The sequence below is a fragment of the Schistocerca nitens genome, chromosome 2, assembly GCF_023898315.1.
Source record: "Schistocerca nitens isolate TAMUIC-IGC-003100 chromosome 2, iqSchNite1.1, whole genome shotgun sequence".
Taxonomy (NCBI): domain Eukaryota; kingdom Metazoa; phylum Arthropoda; class Insecta; order Orthoptera; family Acrididae; genus Schistocerca; species Schistocerca nitens.
Genome location: NC_064615.1, coordinates 415,975,903 through 415,993,538, shown reverse-complemented (window position 1 = coordinate 415,993,538; position 17,636 = coordinate 415,975,903). Strand labels below are relative to the sequence as shown.

At 39.8% G+C, this 17,636-nt stretch overlaps 1 protein-coding gene across 17 annotated transcripts in view; it reads right to left on the bottom strand.

The window, feature by feature from the left end:
* Positions 1-17,636, bottom strand: part of LOC126236282 (transmembrane protein 94) — a 538,855-nt gene that overhangs the window by 167,557 nt on the left and 353,662 nt on the right. For 16 of the 17 annotated variants that reach the window (XM_049945449.1, XM_049945454.1, XM_049945456.1 and 13 more), the window contains exon 17: positions 15,240-15,371. The exons of the other annotated variant lie outside the window; for it this stretch is intronic. In XM_049945449.1, the coding sequence (XP_049801406.1) occupies positions 15,240-15,371 (132 nt within the window). The remainder of the gene's footprint in view (positions 1-15,239; positions 15,372-17,636) is intronic. 17 annotated transcript variants of the gene reach the window in all.

The window sequence follows — 17,636 nt, the reverse complement described above, 5'->3', positions numbered from 1 at the left end:
TTGTGCTGAAAACAAGTGTACACACATATTTCATGCATGAGAAGCATATATTTCTCTTGCCGTCTGTTGTTATTATTGTAGGCACTTTCCTTGACACTTACAACTTTTTATAAAAGACTAAAGATTCACCCATTCTTACATTTCACTCAACTTTTTAACACATGAATACTTTTGTAAATTTCATTACTTTTGCTTCAAAAGTGAAAGTGTTGAAGATTCTTCCCATTTGTGGCTCAGATTTAGCAACAATAGTGGAAGTGGTTTCTTCTGTGTTGGGAAACAGTTTTAATGCTTTTGACAATTTATTATAATGTCTTTGTGGTTTTCCCTCAAACTACAGCTGTGGTTGCACAAGTGGTACATTAAAGCAGCTATTATATTCCATACATGTTTCCTAAATTCCACATTCACTAACTTAGCTGAAAGTGTAGCAAATAAAATTCTTGCTTTGTTGGGTACATGTACGACATCTTTCTGCAAAAGGTTACGTCTTTTGGTGTTTACTACCAATTTGTTTGTTGTTATTAAAGAAAAACAACACTGTTCAGTAAATGTCTGTACATTATATGTGAATAGTAAATAAACTGTCCTGTAATGTACCTCCCAGAGTCCTTAGGAAACTAAGTAATGACAAATGTGCTGTTAGTAGTCATCAATTTTTATAGCACTGCAAAAACTCCCTATTGTAAAAACTGTGTTACAAATCATTATACACACTAGAATTTACGCTCATTCGATATTAAATTCAGAAGTGTCACTTGGGGTGCTGCTACCACTGTGGGCAATAAAAACGGAATGGAGTGTCACAACTGTTATGTTAGACTGTGGTAACAAATCAGTGGCTTTCTATAGGGCATACAGATTAAGTGCTTATTTTTCATGGAGCTCTTTGTAGAACATGGGCATGGCCAAGTATGTGAAAAACAGTATTCCATTTGAATCCTCCAACATATCGATGCACTATTCTGTAGAAGTCACTCAATGTCATGCAGGAGCAGCTGAATTTAGTGAAACTAAACTTCATAATTGTAGTTGCATGTAGGTGCCCTAGCTCTGGTTTCAAGAGATTTCTGTTCATGCTACAGTAATATCTTGGTCCACTTAATAGAAAGTACCAAAAATTAGTTGTATGTGCTGACTTTAACATTAGAAGATCTCGTAAATTCTCATCATTGTATTTTTTCTAGCCAAAGTGTAAGTAAACGGTAGCACAACTATAGACTACTTTTTGTTGATTCTTTATTATTAAAGGTCATTTTGTTAGTAAAAGGGTAAATGCCCTTATGAATTTGTGCTAGCGGCAACACACACGTTTTTAAGCCTCATTAAAGAACAAGTGTGACAGGATGTCTATAGTGCTGATAACAGACAATAAATATAATGCTGTATCCAACATATTTCTCTTGCTCTTTGAAAGTTTATTTGGTACTAGGACTAACAGGCAATCTAGGTGGCTGATTAGTGGCATAAGGAAATAATGTATAACAAAGTGGAATTACGAGGGCTATCTAGAAAATAATAGACATTTCAATATAAAAAAAATGTGGAAAAACCAAACTTTATTACATACATTTGAAATTTTTCCCAAGGGCATGCAGCTTTAGTGTATGGTTAAATGATGATGGCGTCCTCTTGGGTAAAATATTCCGGAGGTAAAATAGTCCCCCATTCGGATCTCTGGGCGGGGACTACTCAGGAGGACGTCGTCATCAGGAGAAAGAAAACTGGCGTTCTACGGATTGGAGCGTGGAATGTCAGATCCCTTAATCGGGCAGGTAGGTTAGAAAATTTAAAAAGGGAAATGGATAGGTTAAAGTTAGATATAGTGGGAATTAGTGAAGTTCGGTGGCAGGAGGAACAAGGCTTCTGGTCAGGCGAATACAGGATTATAAATACACAATCAAATAGGGGTAATGCAGGAGTAGGTTTAATAATGAATAAAAAAATAGGAGTGTGGGTAAGCTACTACAAACAGCATAGTGAACGCATTAATGTGGCCAAGATAGATACGAAGCCCACACCAACTACAGTAGTGCAATATTATATGCCAACTAGCTCTGCAGATGATGAAGAAATTGAAGAAATGTATGATGAAATAAAATAAATTATTCAGATAGTGAAGGGAGACGAAAATGTAATAGTCATGGGTGACTGGAATTCGGTAGTAGGAAAAGGGAGAGAAGGAAACATAGTAGGTGAATATGGACTGGGGCTAAGAAATGAAAGAGGAAGCCGTCTGGTAGAATTTTGCACAGAGCACAACTTAATCATAGCTGACACTTGGTCCAAGAATCGTAAAAGAAGGTCGTATACATGGAAGAAGCCTGGAGATACTGACAGGTTTCAGATAGATTATATAATGGTAAGACAGAGATTTAGGAACCAGGTTTTCAATTGTAGGACATTTCCAGGGGAAGATGTGGACTCTGACCACAATCTATTGGTTATGAACTGTAGATTAAAACTGAAGAAACTGCAAAAAGTTGGAATTTAAGGAGATGGAACCTGGATAAACTGACTAAACCAGAGGAGTTTCAGGGAGAGCATAAGGGAACAATTGACAGGAATGGGGGAAAGAAATACAGTAGAAGAAGAATGGGTAGCTTTGAGAGATGAAGTAGTGAAGGCAGCAGAGGATCTAGTAGGTAAAAAGACGAGGGCTAGTAGGAACCCTTGGGTAACAGAAGAAATATTGAATGTAATTGATGAAAGGAGAAAATATAAAAATGCAGTGAATGAAGCAGGCAAAAAGGAATACAAACATCTCAAAAATGAGATCGACAGGAAGTGCAAAATGGCTAAGCAGGGATGGCTAGAGGACAAATGTAAGGATGTAGAGGCTTATCTCAGTAGAGGTAAGATAGATACAGCCTACAGGAAAATTAAAGATACCTTTGGAGAAAAGAGAACCACTTGTATGAATATCAAGAGCTCAGATGGAAACCCAGTTCTAAGCAAAGAAGGGAAAGTAGAAAGGTGGAAGGAGTATATAGAGGGTCTGTACAAGGGTGATGTACTTCAGGACAATATCATAGAAATAGGAGAGGATGTAGATGAAGATGAAATGGGAGATATGATACTGCGTGAAGAGTTTGACAGAGCACTGAAAGACCTGAGTCGAAACAAGGCCCCGGGAGTAGACCACATTCCATTAGAACTACTGAGCCTTGGGAGAGCCAGTCCTGACAAAACTCTACCATCTGGTGAGCAAGATGTATGAGACAGGCGAATTACCCTCAGACTTCAAGAAGAATATAATAATTCCAATCCCAAAGAAAGCAGGTGTTGACAGATGTGAAAATTACCGAACAATCAGTTTAATAAGCCACAGCTGCAAAATACTAACATGAATTCTTTACAGACGAATGGAAAAACTAGTAGAAGCCGACCTCAGGGAAGATCAGTTTGGATTCTGTAGAAATATTGGAACACGTGAGGCAATACTGAGCCTACGATTTATCTTAGAAGCTAGATTGAGGAAAGGAAAACATACCTTTCTAGCATTTCTAGACTTAGAGAAAGCTTTTGACAATGTTGACTGGAATACTCTCTTTCTAATTCTGAAGGTGGCAGGGGTAAAATACAGGGAGCGAAAGGCTATTTACAATTTGCACAGAAACCAGATAGCAGTTATAAGAGTCGAGGGACATGAAAGGGAAGCAGTGGTTGGGAAGGGAGTGAGACAGGATTGTAGCCTGTCCCCGATGTTATTTAATCTGTATATTGAGCAAGCAGTGAAGGAGACAAAAGAAAAATTTGGAGTAGGAATTAAAATCCACGGAGAAGAAATAAAAACTTTGAGGTTCGCCAACGACATTGTAATTCTGTCAGAGACAGCAAAGGACTTGGAAGAGCAGTTGAACAGAATGGATAGTGTCTTGAAGGGAGGATATAAGATGAACATCAACAAAAGCAAAACGAGGATCATGGAATGTAGTCAAATTAAGTCGGGTGATGCTGAGGGAATTAGATTAGGAAATGAGACACTTAAAGTGGTAAAGGAGTTTTGCTATTTGGGGAGCAAAATAACTGATGATGGTCGAAGTAGAGAGGATATAAAATGTAGACTGGCAATGGCAAGGAAAACGTTTCTGAAGAGAAATTTGCTAACATCGAATATAGATTTAAGTGTCAGGAAGTCATTTCTGAAAGTATTTGTATGGAAACATGGACGATAAATAGTTTCGACAAGAAGAGAATAGAAACTTTTTAGAAATGTGGTGCTACAGAAGAATGCTGAAGGTTAGATGGGTAGATCACATAACTAATGAGGAGATACTGAATAGGATTGGGGAGAAGAGACGTTTGTGGCACAACTTGACTAGAAGAAGGGATCGGTTGGTAGGACATGTTCTGAGGCATCAAGGGATCACCAATTTAGTATTGGAGGGCAGCGTGGAGGGTAAAAATCGTAGAGGGAGACCAAGAGATGAATACACTAAGGAGATTCAGAAGGATGTAGGTTGCAGTACGTACTGGGAGACGAAGAAGCTTGCACAGGATAGAGCAGCATGGAGAGCTGCATCAAACCAGTCTCAGTACTGAAGACCACAACAACAACATTTGAAAGGCACTCTCTTAAGCTAGTTTTCTACATAATCACCATTCAAACTGAGGTACTAATCATACCGTGGCACAAAGTTTTAAGTACTGTCTCTGTAGAAATCTGCTGCCTGCAATTGCAACCATTGGTTTATACTGGCACACAGTTAAGTGTCATTATTAAAATGTTGTGTAGTGAGCCATGTTTCCATTGGTGGGAGGAGGAGATAGTCGCTCGGGCCCAGATCCGGGATGTATGATGGATAATTGAACATCTCCCATCCAAAACCCCTTAGTAGCTCTCGGGTACGATTGGCTGTGTGTGAAGGTGCATTGTCTTGAAATAACACAATTTTTGCACTAAGTTTTCTCTAATACTTGTTTTGTATCTTTTAGGAAATCAACAAGAATCACTCCCTTAGAGTCCCAAACCACAATAGTTATGATTTTTCTTGCTGATAGCATTTGCAAACACTACCTTTGTTTCTTGGTAGAATTTGTGTGTCACCATTCCACTGACTGCCTTTTTCTTTCACAACTGACATTTCACACAAATCTCTTCCTCAGTTACAATATGATCGACAACTTTGTTACCACTTTTCTCATAATCTTTGAGGAAGGTCAGTGTTGCAGCCACACTCTGTTTTTTGTGGTTTTCAGATTTTGGAAACCTACATAGCCCAAAATTTGTTGTAACCAAGCTTCTCTGCCAAAATTTAATGCACTAATCTCTGTGAAATTTGGGAGAAATTTTGTGAAAATTCCATAATTGTGGAATGATGATTTTAACTACTTTTGTCATTAGCAGGTCTTTATTCACAAAGCTAGGCCTACCACTGTGGTCCTCACTGTGAACCATGGTACGGTCATTTTTAAAATCAATGCACGATAGCTTCACTCAGCTTTCACTCACTATTTCTTTTCCATACACATCACACAGATCATGACAAATTTAAACTGATATGCAATTTTTTCCCAAAAAAAGCTAATCACAGAACGCACCTTACATGTGGCGGGCTTTTCTATTGCACCGCACATTTTATCATGTCACAGAAAGCAAAGAAGCAGAGACACAGGCCACACACTACCACCGCTGGATGCGTACTGCTGCGACAGACCACAAGTCTCCAACTTTCTGGATAGCTCTTGTGTATCAAAACATTACAAACAGCTACAACAGAGCTGTAGTTGCCTTTTACAATCAGTGCTGCAAGGTGCTTAAAATATTAGTAAGAAGGCAAAAATCACATGGTATGTGGTATTAAAACAATATGATCATTTGCGAAGGAGGTGTCTGGCCCCAGTAGCATGCCATTGAGGATATAAAGTCAGTAGTAGTAAATTTTTTCTGTCACTTGTAAGTCAGATATATTTACAGTATTATCACCTTCTGAATATAGCAGATGAGTTAAAAACTTAGTTTCTACAGGAAATCACATAAATATCTTAGACAATGGCTTTCCCACATCAGTATCCAAAATACATTTCTGTGATACTGAAAAGGGGGAGATGGAGTTGATAAGTAAAACATTGAAGACTAAAGACTCTCATGGATATGTATACTAATGTATGGTGCTGCAAATGTTAGCCCAATACTTAGTCACATTTGTAATTTTTCCTTTAGGGGTGGTCAGTTTCACAAACGATTAAAGTAGTCAGTAGTGAAAATGTTCATAAAAAAGGAGAAAGGGATAACAAAGACAATTTTAGACCTATTTCTAAGCTACTGGCATCTGCTAAATTTATTGAAAAGTTCTTTGATTTAAATAAAGCATTTGATTGTGTTGATTACAAAGTATTACAGCAGAAGTTTACTGTTATGAAATAAAGAAGAGTAGCTCACAATTGGTTCCTCTCATACTTTTAGAACAGACAGCAAACAGTCACTCTCCACAGTAATGAGAATGACCATGACATGGAGTCTGATTGGGGCATGGTTAAGTGGGTGATGTCTGATGGGTCAGTACTGAGACCACTACTGTTTCTATTTTTTGTTTTGTTTGGGCCCGCAGCATGAAACACGTTGTAATATGACACTTTAAACTGAATCTTACAAGTTAGCTGCTAATGCTTTTATTATATTTCAGACAATAGGCCTATTTTCATGTAACTGCCATTGTCAAGTATATCAGTGAATATTACAGTTTGCAAATTTGATTTACTTTTGCAACATTTGTATGTGGAGTTAAATGACTTATGTCTAGCTGACTGATACAATCATCAGTATTCAGGAATATACAAAATTACGTGTGACAGTTGTAACAAATTTTACATTGGACAAACAGGACAAAATTTTAAAATCAGATGTTGAGAACATACTACACATAGCGACAGCAATCAGTTGAGTCTCTTCACGCATTTAAAAAACCAAAATCATAAAGTCAACAGAATCAAAACTGCAAATTGGTTCAAATGGCTCTGAGCACTATGGGACTCAACTGCTGTGGTCATAAGTCTCCTAGAACTTAGAACTACTTAAACCTAACTAACCTAAGGACAGCACACAACACCCAGCCATCACGAGGCAGAGAAAATCCCTGACCCCGCCGGGAATCGAACACGGGAACCCGGGTGTGGGAAGCGAGAACGTCAAAACTGCAATTCAAATATTACAAATAATAACAAATTGACTTGCTGGAAAATATCGGAAGAATTGAAAATTTATATAAACATTAAAACTCATCTCTGTAACATATTAAACGAACACAGCGACTTCAAACACGTATATCGCTAGAAAATTTTACTGACATTCTGAAGTATGACAACGGATAAAACATATACAACCAAAGAATACATTAACACCTAAATTATCTGTAAGTCAAACTATATTCCTGACTAAGCTACAACCACTTTGTAAACATACAGCATCGTCAAAAACTGTCAGCTACTGTCAAATTACTACATAACTTTATTTTATTGACAAATACATTCATCAATGATGGAACATGTATGTCTTTACCAGCTACACGTTAGTATACCTGACAATTAACTTGACATACATATATTGCAAAAGTAAATGAAATTTACAAACTGTAATATTCACAAGTGTACTTGGCAATGGTAATTCCACTGAAATAGGCCTATTGTATCAAATATAATGAAACTATTAGCAGCTAACTTGGAAGATTCAACCCAAAATGCCACACTACTGTGTGTGTCTACACAGAATCAGCATATGATTAGTGAGTGTGAACAGTCCAAATTCCAAGGTGTTCAAATACATGATAAGCAGTCAGGGAAAATGCATGTTCAACATCTTGTTCAAAAACTGAATGCTGCTATACTCACCATTAGAACAGCATCTGTGAGAAGTGACAGCCTAGCATGAAAATAGTGTACTTTGCTGTTTTTCTGACGCTTATACCATACGGATTATATTCTTGGTAACTCATCCCATTCACAAAGCGTATTTTTAGCTCAGAAACAGACATTTTGAATAATATGTTGTGTAAGTTCACGAACCCCTTATCGATCCATGTTCAGAACTCTGTGTGTGTGTGTGTGTGTGTGTGTGTGTGTGTGTGTGTGTGTGCGCGCGCGCGCGCGCGCGTGCGGGCCCACATGTATATAAAACAGGTTTCATTAATGAGTATTTTAATGTCAGGAACCGGACACACTTGAAAGGTACATAGCACAAATGACCGACAATGAGCCCAGAACTAATGTACGGTGCACAGTCCTACTTGAAATCTCATCACACTCATGACAGGCTTTACTCTTCAATCTGATTCATACATAGAGTGTATATGTGTATGTCCAGGATCTACTCCCAAACCCTGGGATCGATTTCAACAAAATTTGTCACAAAACAGCAGGCCTCATGAGTATCAGCACCATGCAGTTTCCAACCTCCTAGCTACAATAGGAGCAGAGATTCAGACAAAAACATGTTTTTTCCAGCCCCTGGCATAAAGTTTAGCCTGCACAGCAGGCACACTGTGTAGGAACCTGCCAAATGAACCTGCTTTGCAGGGCAGCCTGCATGTCCATGTCAGGAGGCAAGACAACCTGCTTTGCTGGCAGGCAGTTTGTCAGGGGCAAATAAACGATTTTCAAGCCCCAAGCCTCTGATGTGTAGCCTGCTCTGCATGACAAACGTGTTATAAGAGTAATATCAGCCTGCTTTACTTAACTGTATTGCTGGGGTTACACGTGCTAATGAGCATGGCTGGAGACAGGTTGAGATAGATATAGGAGGGGATGGACAGAGAGAGAGAGAGAGAGAGAGAGAGAGAGAGAGAGAGAGGGAGGGGTGGGAGGGGGTAGATGTAGACAGCACACTGAGATATCATTAGCAGTGGACAATCCTCTTGCAGTGTTGAAGTACTATTCAATATAAATGCATTTGGCAACATTAACAGGCTGGCTCTCTATTGCTCTACTGATCAAGCAGGTAGTTGCTGAGCTTCACAGTTCACAACGTGAATTGAATGCCCTACATAGGAGGACTGGTTGAGGGTACTGAATAATGGGTTTAGTGAGAACCTCTTTCTCTCAAACTTCATGTGGGGGCATTTAGAGGGAAATTATGGTTCTTCTATGATACACGTGAACTGAAGCAGTGATGGCTTGTAATCTGGAGGTGATAGCAAGAAGTGAGGAGCTGTAAGCACTGTTTACTCCTCCTTTTGCTCTCTCCATACTAAGCCCATTCTATTTGTGATGCCTGTAAACACATAGCACAGGGCCATCATAAAGTTTCAAGTCTGTATCTTGGAGATATATAAACATTGGTTTTCTATGTATTAGTAGTTTTAGCTCTTACACATGTGTCCTGAACCCAATGATATTCTACTGAACTTGGGGAGCCATCATAGTGTTAAGGTTTCCCTCTCTGTTGTTTGGTAGATGAATGGAGTTGGCAAAAAGGAGGAGTGGGTTACTGGAGGAACTTACTGGTTCCCTCAAACATATGTCGACATCCTTATCACTAAATAAATGCTCATCATCAGACGTGTCACACAATATCTAAGTCACATGGCCTGTTGTTGTTCATCTTTTTCTTGGATTTTGGGGATGCAGATAAAGCTGTTTTACTGGAATCATTTTTTCTTCAATTTATCTGCCCGGTATGAGGGTGCTTTGTTCTTCTCAACATTATGTTTTACTGCTATTATTGTGACAGTTGAAAGCATACTTCCTAGTTTAGTCAGTAGTGAAACTCACAATTTTATTTCAGGTGGAGTTTGTTGTGCTTTCATCAGCTGTCATTGTCTGGATGGTGATTTTATTCTCTGATAACAGTACTTCATAGATGAGGTGAATTAATTCATAAAAGTAAATATGTAGACTACCTTATGCCTTTTTGCCTCAGATTACAAAAAACACTGGGTGATCTTGATCTCCCATTATCATTCTCCCTATTTCAAGAAAAGTATTCTCTGCTCCACACACGATGTACAGTGGCGGTCGAAATAATAGAGCCACCTCTATTGACGAGATTAAGAACTAGGATATCTATTAGTTCGCGAAATCGCCACGAGTGCCGTGTTGTCAGTCCCTTGTAGACAACATCAGGGAAGACGTTGCTGCTATCTTTAGTTGTCCGAAAGGAAGCGTTTGAGCTAGACGTGTGAAAAGAGGCATAAAGGTAAGAATCTTATGGGTCAAAATAATAGAGCCGCTTTACACATGTGCCTTTAAATTGATTTTTATGCAGTTGTTTTGTATGTAAATTGACGTGTGGTTTTGTTGACATTCGTCTAGATGGGCAGAGCAAAGCATACCAGTGAAGATGAGCATATAGTAATGTTCCGGATGTTCAAAAGTGGGATGTCCATGAATAAAATAGCCAATGTCTTGCACGTTTCGCGAAAACGAGTCCAGACCGCCATGAGACGGTCAAAACAAACAAAGCCACAGGTGGAGAACAGGGGGCGACCTCGTGTAACTACTCCTCGCGTAGACAGACTCATCACTAGGGAAGTGAAGAAAGACCCATTTTTGTCAACACCACGACTGAGAGCCATTTTGTTTAGCGACGAACATGATGTTCAACCATCAACCTCAACGATTCAAAGACGACTGAGATCTGCAAAATTGAATGGGCGCATTGCAAGAAAGAAGCCACATGTTTCACAAGCTAATGTTCGGAAAAGGTTAGCCTTTGCCCGGAGAAATGAACAAAAACCTAATACTTGGTGGAGGAACATCCTTTGGTCCGATGAATCCAAGTTTAATAGGTTTGCCTCAGACGGAAAAGTCTATGTGCGCCGCCCACCAAACCAGGAATTTAATCCCAAGTACACTTTAAAAACTGTGAAATACGGTGGCGGGAGTGTTATGGTATGGGGATGTTTTTCGTGGTACGGCATTGGTCCAATACACCGTATCAACGGCATAATGAACGCAGAAATGTACAAAGACATCTTGGCAAATGTGATGCTGCCTTATGCTGAAGAGGAAATGCCGCTGAAATGGAAATTTCAGCACGATAACGATCCAAAGCATACTGCAAGGATCATAAGGCAGTTTGTTCAAGAGCACAATATCGAAGTATTAGAGTGGCCACCTCAGTCCCCTGACGCATCACCCATTGAGAACTTATGGGAGATCTTAGACAAGAGAATTGACCGCTCAAAAGCTACATCTTCAGAAAAACTGTGGGAAGAAATCCAGAGAGCCTGGTATGCGATCAGTAGTGACGAATGCAGGCGTTTAGTAGACTCTATGGGTAAGAGGTGCAGGGCAATCCTCAAAAATAAGGGTTACCCCACGAAGTACTAATGCAGTCCTATGCAAAAAAGACTGTTCCTGTACGTTTCATAAGACTGAGATCAAGTACAATATATTTGTTTCAATTGGCTCTATTTTTTTGACCCTGTGGTCTGGTATTCTTTTGAATATTATTGATTATTACTGATTATTTTGTGTTGTGTTATCTATATAACTGACTATAGTACAATGTGACTCGGTTGTAATGGTTTCCATCATAGTTCAAACATGTCTAGTAATAAATGTGCACTTTATTCCAAACCTTTGCCAGGTGGCTCTATTATTTTGACCGCCACTGTATATAGAAACAATTCAAACACTTGGGTGGAGTCATACTTCATGGGTAGCCAAATACCATCTGCCACATGTGTACATCTACATGACTATGCTGCAATTCACACTTCCAGTTAACAGCCTGGGAGAGAATTCACTGAACCACTTTCACACTTTCTCTACCGTTCCCACTCTAAAACAGTGCACGAGAAATGCAAACACTTAAATCTTTCATGCAAGCTCAAATTTCTCTTATTTTATTATGATGATCACTTCTCACTACATAGGTGAGCATCAAAAAAATATTTTTTTTCATTTTGAGGAGAAGATCTGTGTTTGAAATTTACCAAAATGATTTGCAATGGAAAACAGATTTTTTTTAATGACTGCAATTCTAACTTGCATATCATATCTGTGATAATATCTCAAATATTTCATGATAATACAAAACAAGCTGCCATTCTTGGAACTCTTCTGATACCCTCCATCAATCCTATATGTTCAGGATCCCACACGACATAGCAATAACCCAGCATAGGACAGACAAGCATAGTGCAGGCAGTCTCTTCAGTCATCTGACCTTTGCATCCCAACATGATAAACCTTGGTATTTACAACACTCCCTTTAAGCACATGAAACTACTATAATATTCTCAGGTAATTTAGGTACATTAAATGTCAGAATAAATGCTGCATCTTCTCAGCATTTTATCTTTTTATAGCATTTCAACTTCAGTCACAGCTTAATCTTCCCACTGTTGTTAGGCTTTAGTTGCATTTTGTCCCTGCAGCTGATCACACTTTTTATTATAATTTACATATGTATGTACCTCATGATAATGAGTGTTTTTTCAGAAAAGCAATCTATCTTATTGGGAAACTTTCAATCTCATGATCTAGGCAACAAAGCTAGCATCCTTGCTGGAAGAATGTATACTGACAACAAGGAATAATAAAAGTTACATATTATAGGTCTTGTATAAATGACCTACAGCTTGAGATATTGGCAATGGCTGAGCTCCAAAGAACACTTGCTGTACAGTAGGATCTCAGAAGATTAATCAATGCTATAAATGGGACATGTTTTAAATTAAGGATTCCTTTCAAACTATCTGTACTCATGTTACTGAGGCTTCAATGCTTATTAAATGAACTGTCATCCACAGGTTAATCAATCATTAAAATAAAACAAAATAAAGAGACAATATAAACATATCTGGATCAAATGAGACAACTCACTGAAAAGCAGAAGTGCTGAGTTGTCCATTCACACACAAGCAAAAGAAAGGAAACTTTCTAGCTTTCACAAGTTATCCTTTGATGAGCTAGAGTAAAAAACACACACACGTGCATGCGCACAGGCTCATACACACCCCTCTACCCCTACATGGTGCCAGATGGACTAACAGTGCAAATGCTTTGTTTTCGAGCAGGTCGACTGATTGTGGTGGGGGTAGTGTTAGGTGGGGTGGGAAGAGGGAGATGGACTGGTGATGAATGGCTAGCGGCTTGGAGGGAGGCAGTCAATTTGCTGGCTAGGAGTGTGGGAGGGAGGTGTGGCAGGTAATGCACAACTGTAGGGGCCAGCAGAGAGCTATGTTCATTGAAGGCAGTGTGGAGACATGAAATGGGAGGGGGTAACAGCACAGAGAAAAGGGGAAACTGATGGGTGGAGGGTGTGGGGACAGAGGATTACCTGAGACTGAGGCCAGGATGATTATAGGAGTGGAGGATGTTTTGTATGGATAACTCCCATCTGAAAAGTTCGGAGAAGCTGCTGGTGGAGGAAAGGATCCATATGGCCCAGGTTATGAAGCAATGCCATTGAAATTGTACATGTTATGCTCAGCTGCATGTTGTGCCACCATGTGGTCAACTTTGTTCTTGGCAAGAGTTTGGTGGTGACTGTTCATCCTGGTGGACAACTGGTTGGTAGTTATACCAACACAAAAGGCTGTGCAGTGCTTGCAGCAGAACTGGTGTATGTTAATGCTGCTTTCACAAGTGGTAAGACCTCTGATGGGGCAGGATTAGCCTGTGACAGGACTGCAGCAGGAGGTGCTGGGCAGGTGGATTGGGCAGACCTTATACCTCAGTCTGCTGTACAGAAATGACCCCTGTGGCAAGGGGTCAGGAGTGGGAGTTGCATAAGGATGGACTAGGCTGTTGTGTAGGTTAGATGGACAATGGAACACCACTTTAGGAGTTGTGGGAAGGATCTTGGGTAGCATGGCCCTCATTTCAGGGCAGGATGAGAGAGAGATAATCAAAGCACGGTCAAACGATATGGTTCAGTTGTTTCAGTCCAGGATCATACTGGGCGACATACAGCCTTGCCGCTTGTGGACGATATACCTTTAGTGATGAGAATTCCCTTGCCTAGAATGCTGAAGGCCTCATGAAGGCCAAAACTAGTCTATGAACAGATTTCCAGTGTCATATCCTCACACATCCCCAATCCTCCCACCACCTTCAAGAACCAACTACAAAGAAGCACCACACTCAACACCCAATATCACCCTGGACTTGAATAACTGAACCATATCCTTTGCCAGGGCTTTGATTCTCTCTCATTCTGCCCTGAAATGAGGGACATCCTCCCAAGATCCTTCCCACACCTCCTAAAGTGATATTCCATTGCCAACACAACCTACACAACATTATAGTCCATCCCTATGCCACTCCTACCTTGAATCCCTAGCCACAGGAATTGTGTCCTTGTGGCAGACCAAGGTGCAATATCTGCCCAATCCACCCATCCAGCACCTCCAACTCCAGCCCTGTCACAGGCTAATACTATCCCACCAAGGCCACACCACCTGTCAAACTAGCAGTCATATACCAACTCTGCTGCAAACACTTCGAAGCCTGCTGTGTTGGTATGACTACCAACCAGCCATCCACCAGACTGTTGCCCCGAACAAAGTTATCACACAATGGCACAACATGTATCTGAGTAAAACATGCTCAATTTCAGTGGCTGCTTCACAACCCAGGCTATGTGGATATTTTCCCCCACCACCAGCTTCTCTGACCCATGCAGATATAAATTATACTTATAACACACCCTCCATTCCCATACTCATCCTGGACTAAACCTCAGGTAACCCACTATGCCCCCACCCACCATCCATCAGCTTCCCCTTTCTCTGTTCTGTCACCCCCTCCCAATTCATGTCCCCACACTGCCTTCAGTGAGCATCGCTCCCCACCAGCTCCTACAATCATTTATTACGAGCCTAGCCCTTATACCTGTAACTCCTCCATCCTGCATTCATAGCTGGCAAAATGACTGCCTTCCTCCAGGCTGATAGCCAACCACCCCAGTCCCTTTTCATGTGTGTGTACCATATATTACTCCATCTCGTCATAGGATCACTCTGAAAGCTAGCATGTTTTCTTGCTTTTTTGCATGTGTACTCAATGCTTCTCCTTCTCAGTGAGCAGTCTCCTTTAATTCAAAATTATTTACATTCTACAGGAACTTTCCACAGCAAAGAAAGTAAATAAGTATTTCCCATTATTATTTGTGCAAAGACATTCTCATATTCCGCCCTTATACTTGATCTACCTCGTTATTCAGTTGATCTGAAAAATAATAACTGAATCATTCTTTAAGATAAACATCAGAGTGATTATGAATTTACAAATCTATACGTATTAATCACAAATTAGTTTAGCTTTGAAACATCAAAAGTAATTAGACATACCGAGTACTGAGTAAACCAGCAGCTTCATCTGCATGCTCATCATTTGGCAGGGTGCAGCACTTGGGAAGAGATGAAGGAGAAGACAGTCGAAAACCCACATTAGGCCATGAGTCTGACTGACCGCTGTCGGATCTGTGGGATGTGGTACATCAGGAGTGCATTCAGTTAGCTCACACACAGAATTTATTAAAAAAGCAATGAAGCCAACAATAAGTTAGTTTCAAATAAAAAACAATATGTTAAAGCTCATACATGGTTTTGTGTAAAATAAAAGGAGGAAAAACCTACAATATAATACATACAAGGTCTGTTCACAAAATTTTGGAACATTCGTAATTTCATGCCAATGTTGTGTAGGAGTGAAATATGGTTGACATCCCTGCACACGCCTGTGTTTAAAGTGTAACTGGCGGAAGATTCATTGTCACATGTCTGTTATTTATTGTTCAGTGCTGTATTGAGCAGAACATCGTGTCACACAGTTCGTAAATTTTGAGATGGCAGAGTTAGTGGAGCAATACGTCTGCATTAAATTTTGTGGGAAACTAAAGAAAACTTTTATGGAGTATGATGCAAGAAGCCTACGGTGATGAGTGCTTAAGCCTTACTCACTGTTATGAATGGTTGACATGGTTTAAAAATGACCAGACAGAAGTTACATATGACTCTCGTTCAGTTCACCTTTCAACGTCTACTGCCAATGCTCAAGTGAGGAATGTCAATGAAATTGTGCATGTCAATTGAAGACTGACTGTCCAAGTGATTGCAGAAGAACATAACATTTCAGTTCGATAATGTCATGAAATTCTGACACAGCATCGTGGAATGCATCATGTTGTCACTATGTTCATCCCATGGCTCATGAGTCAAGACCACAAAGACCTTTGCCTCACAATCAGTGAAGAGCTTTTGGATCATGCAAATGAGAATGAGATGTTTCTTAAGAGAACATAACTGATGATGATGAGAATGTGGGTCTACAGTTATCATATTGAGACCAAGGTTCAGTCTTCACAGTGGGTCAGGAAAAGTTCTCCAAGACCAAAAAAAGCTCGCCAGATCAGGTCAAATGTCAAAGCCATGCTGATACTTTTCTATGATTTTGAAGGATTAGTTCATTATGAACTCATGGCACAGGGCCAAACCGTTAAGCGATGGTACTATCGGGGTGTGTTGCAACACCTGCAACTAAATGTGAGAAGGAAATGGCCTGAAAGGTGGCAAGATAATTCATAGCTCCTGCATCACAGTGACATACCAGCACATTCATTTCTGTTGGTGCAAGACTATTGCACAAAAAGCGATATCACTGTACTGCCTCATCCTTCATACTCTCCAGACCTGGCCTCCACAGACTTTTTTTTTGTTTCCACAGCAGAAAATCCTGTTTCAAGGTTGAAGATTTGCAACAATAGACAAGATACAAGAATATTCGGAGACAGCATTTTGTGTGATCCAGTACAAGGCATACCAAGACTGCTTCTGGAAGTGAAACAGCATTGGGAGTGGTGTATCAATTGTGGCAGAGATTATTTTGAAGGAGACTTTGCACAATAAGTAAAAGGTAAGTGTAGAAAAACTTTGTGGACAAAGTTCCAGAATTTTGTGAACAGACTTCTTACTCCAGAAGAACGTGGTTATGACTCACAACTAGGATAAAGAGTGAACTCTAGATAATACAAAGGCATTTAAGAGCCCCTGGTAAATACTTTCTGCTCAAAAACTGTGATGATGACAAACTATTGATTGTCGTTTTTTGTACCTCCATAATTAAGTTCATACTGAATGTCTTGAATTGCATGTTTATGTATTTAGCACACTCAAAGTTATTAGCATCTGTTATTTACACTATACGGTCTGAAGATATTTGAAGTGGAGAGGAGAAGGAAAATAAAGCGGAGGAGTACATGAAATTTTTTACTAGAATGAGAAGATATGATTGTCTGAGTGGAGCAATACTGGGAGAAATATAAAAAAAGAACAACATTGGAGTTAACAATAAATAAACATCAAATGAAGTAATGAAGGTCTAAAGAAAGAAACACAATAAAAATGTAGAGTAAAGAATGTGTTGTGCAATCATAACAAAATGTGAATGGAGGGCACAAAATAAGGGAAGAGAAAAGTTTGCAAGTGGGACAAGCCAATCACAAAAAAGGGAGGGGGGGGGGGGGGACAAGCAAATCACAAAAAAGGAAGGGGGGGGGGGGAGGTGAGAATGAGAGAAGGGTAGAGTAGCAGGAAGAGAAGAAGAGAGTTGTTAACAGAAAGATTCAAGTCAAATGGTCTGTAGTGGGAGGGGGAGAGGTAGAGACGAGGTTCCTCTCAGGAAAGGGGATGTTGGTACTGAGGGGAGTGGGAAAAAAGGAATCCTATGATCTGGTAGAAAAATTTAAA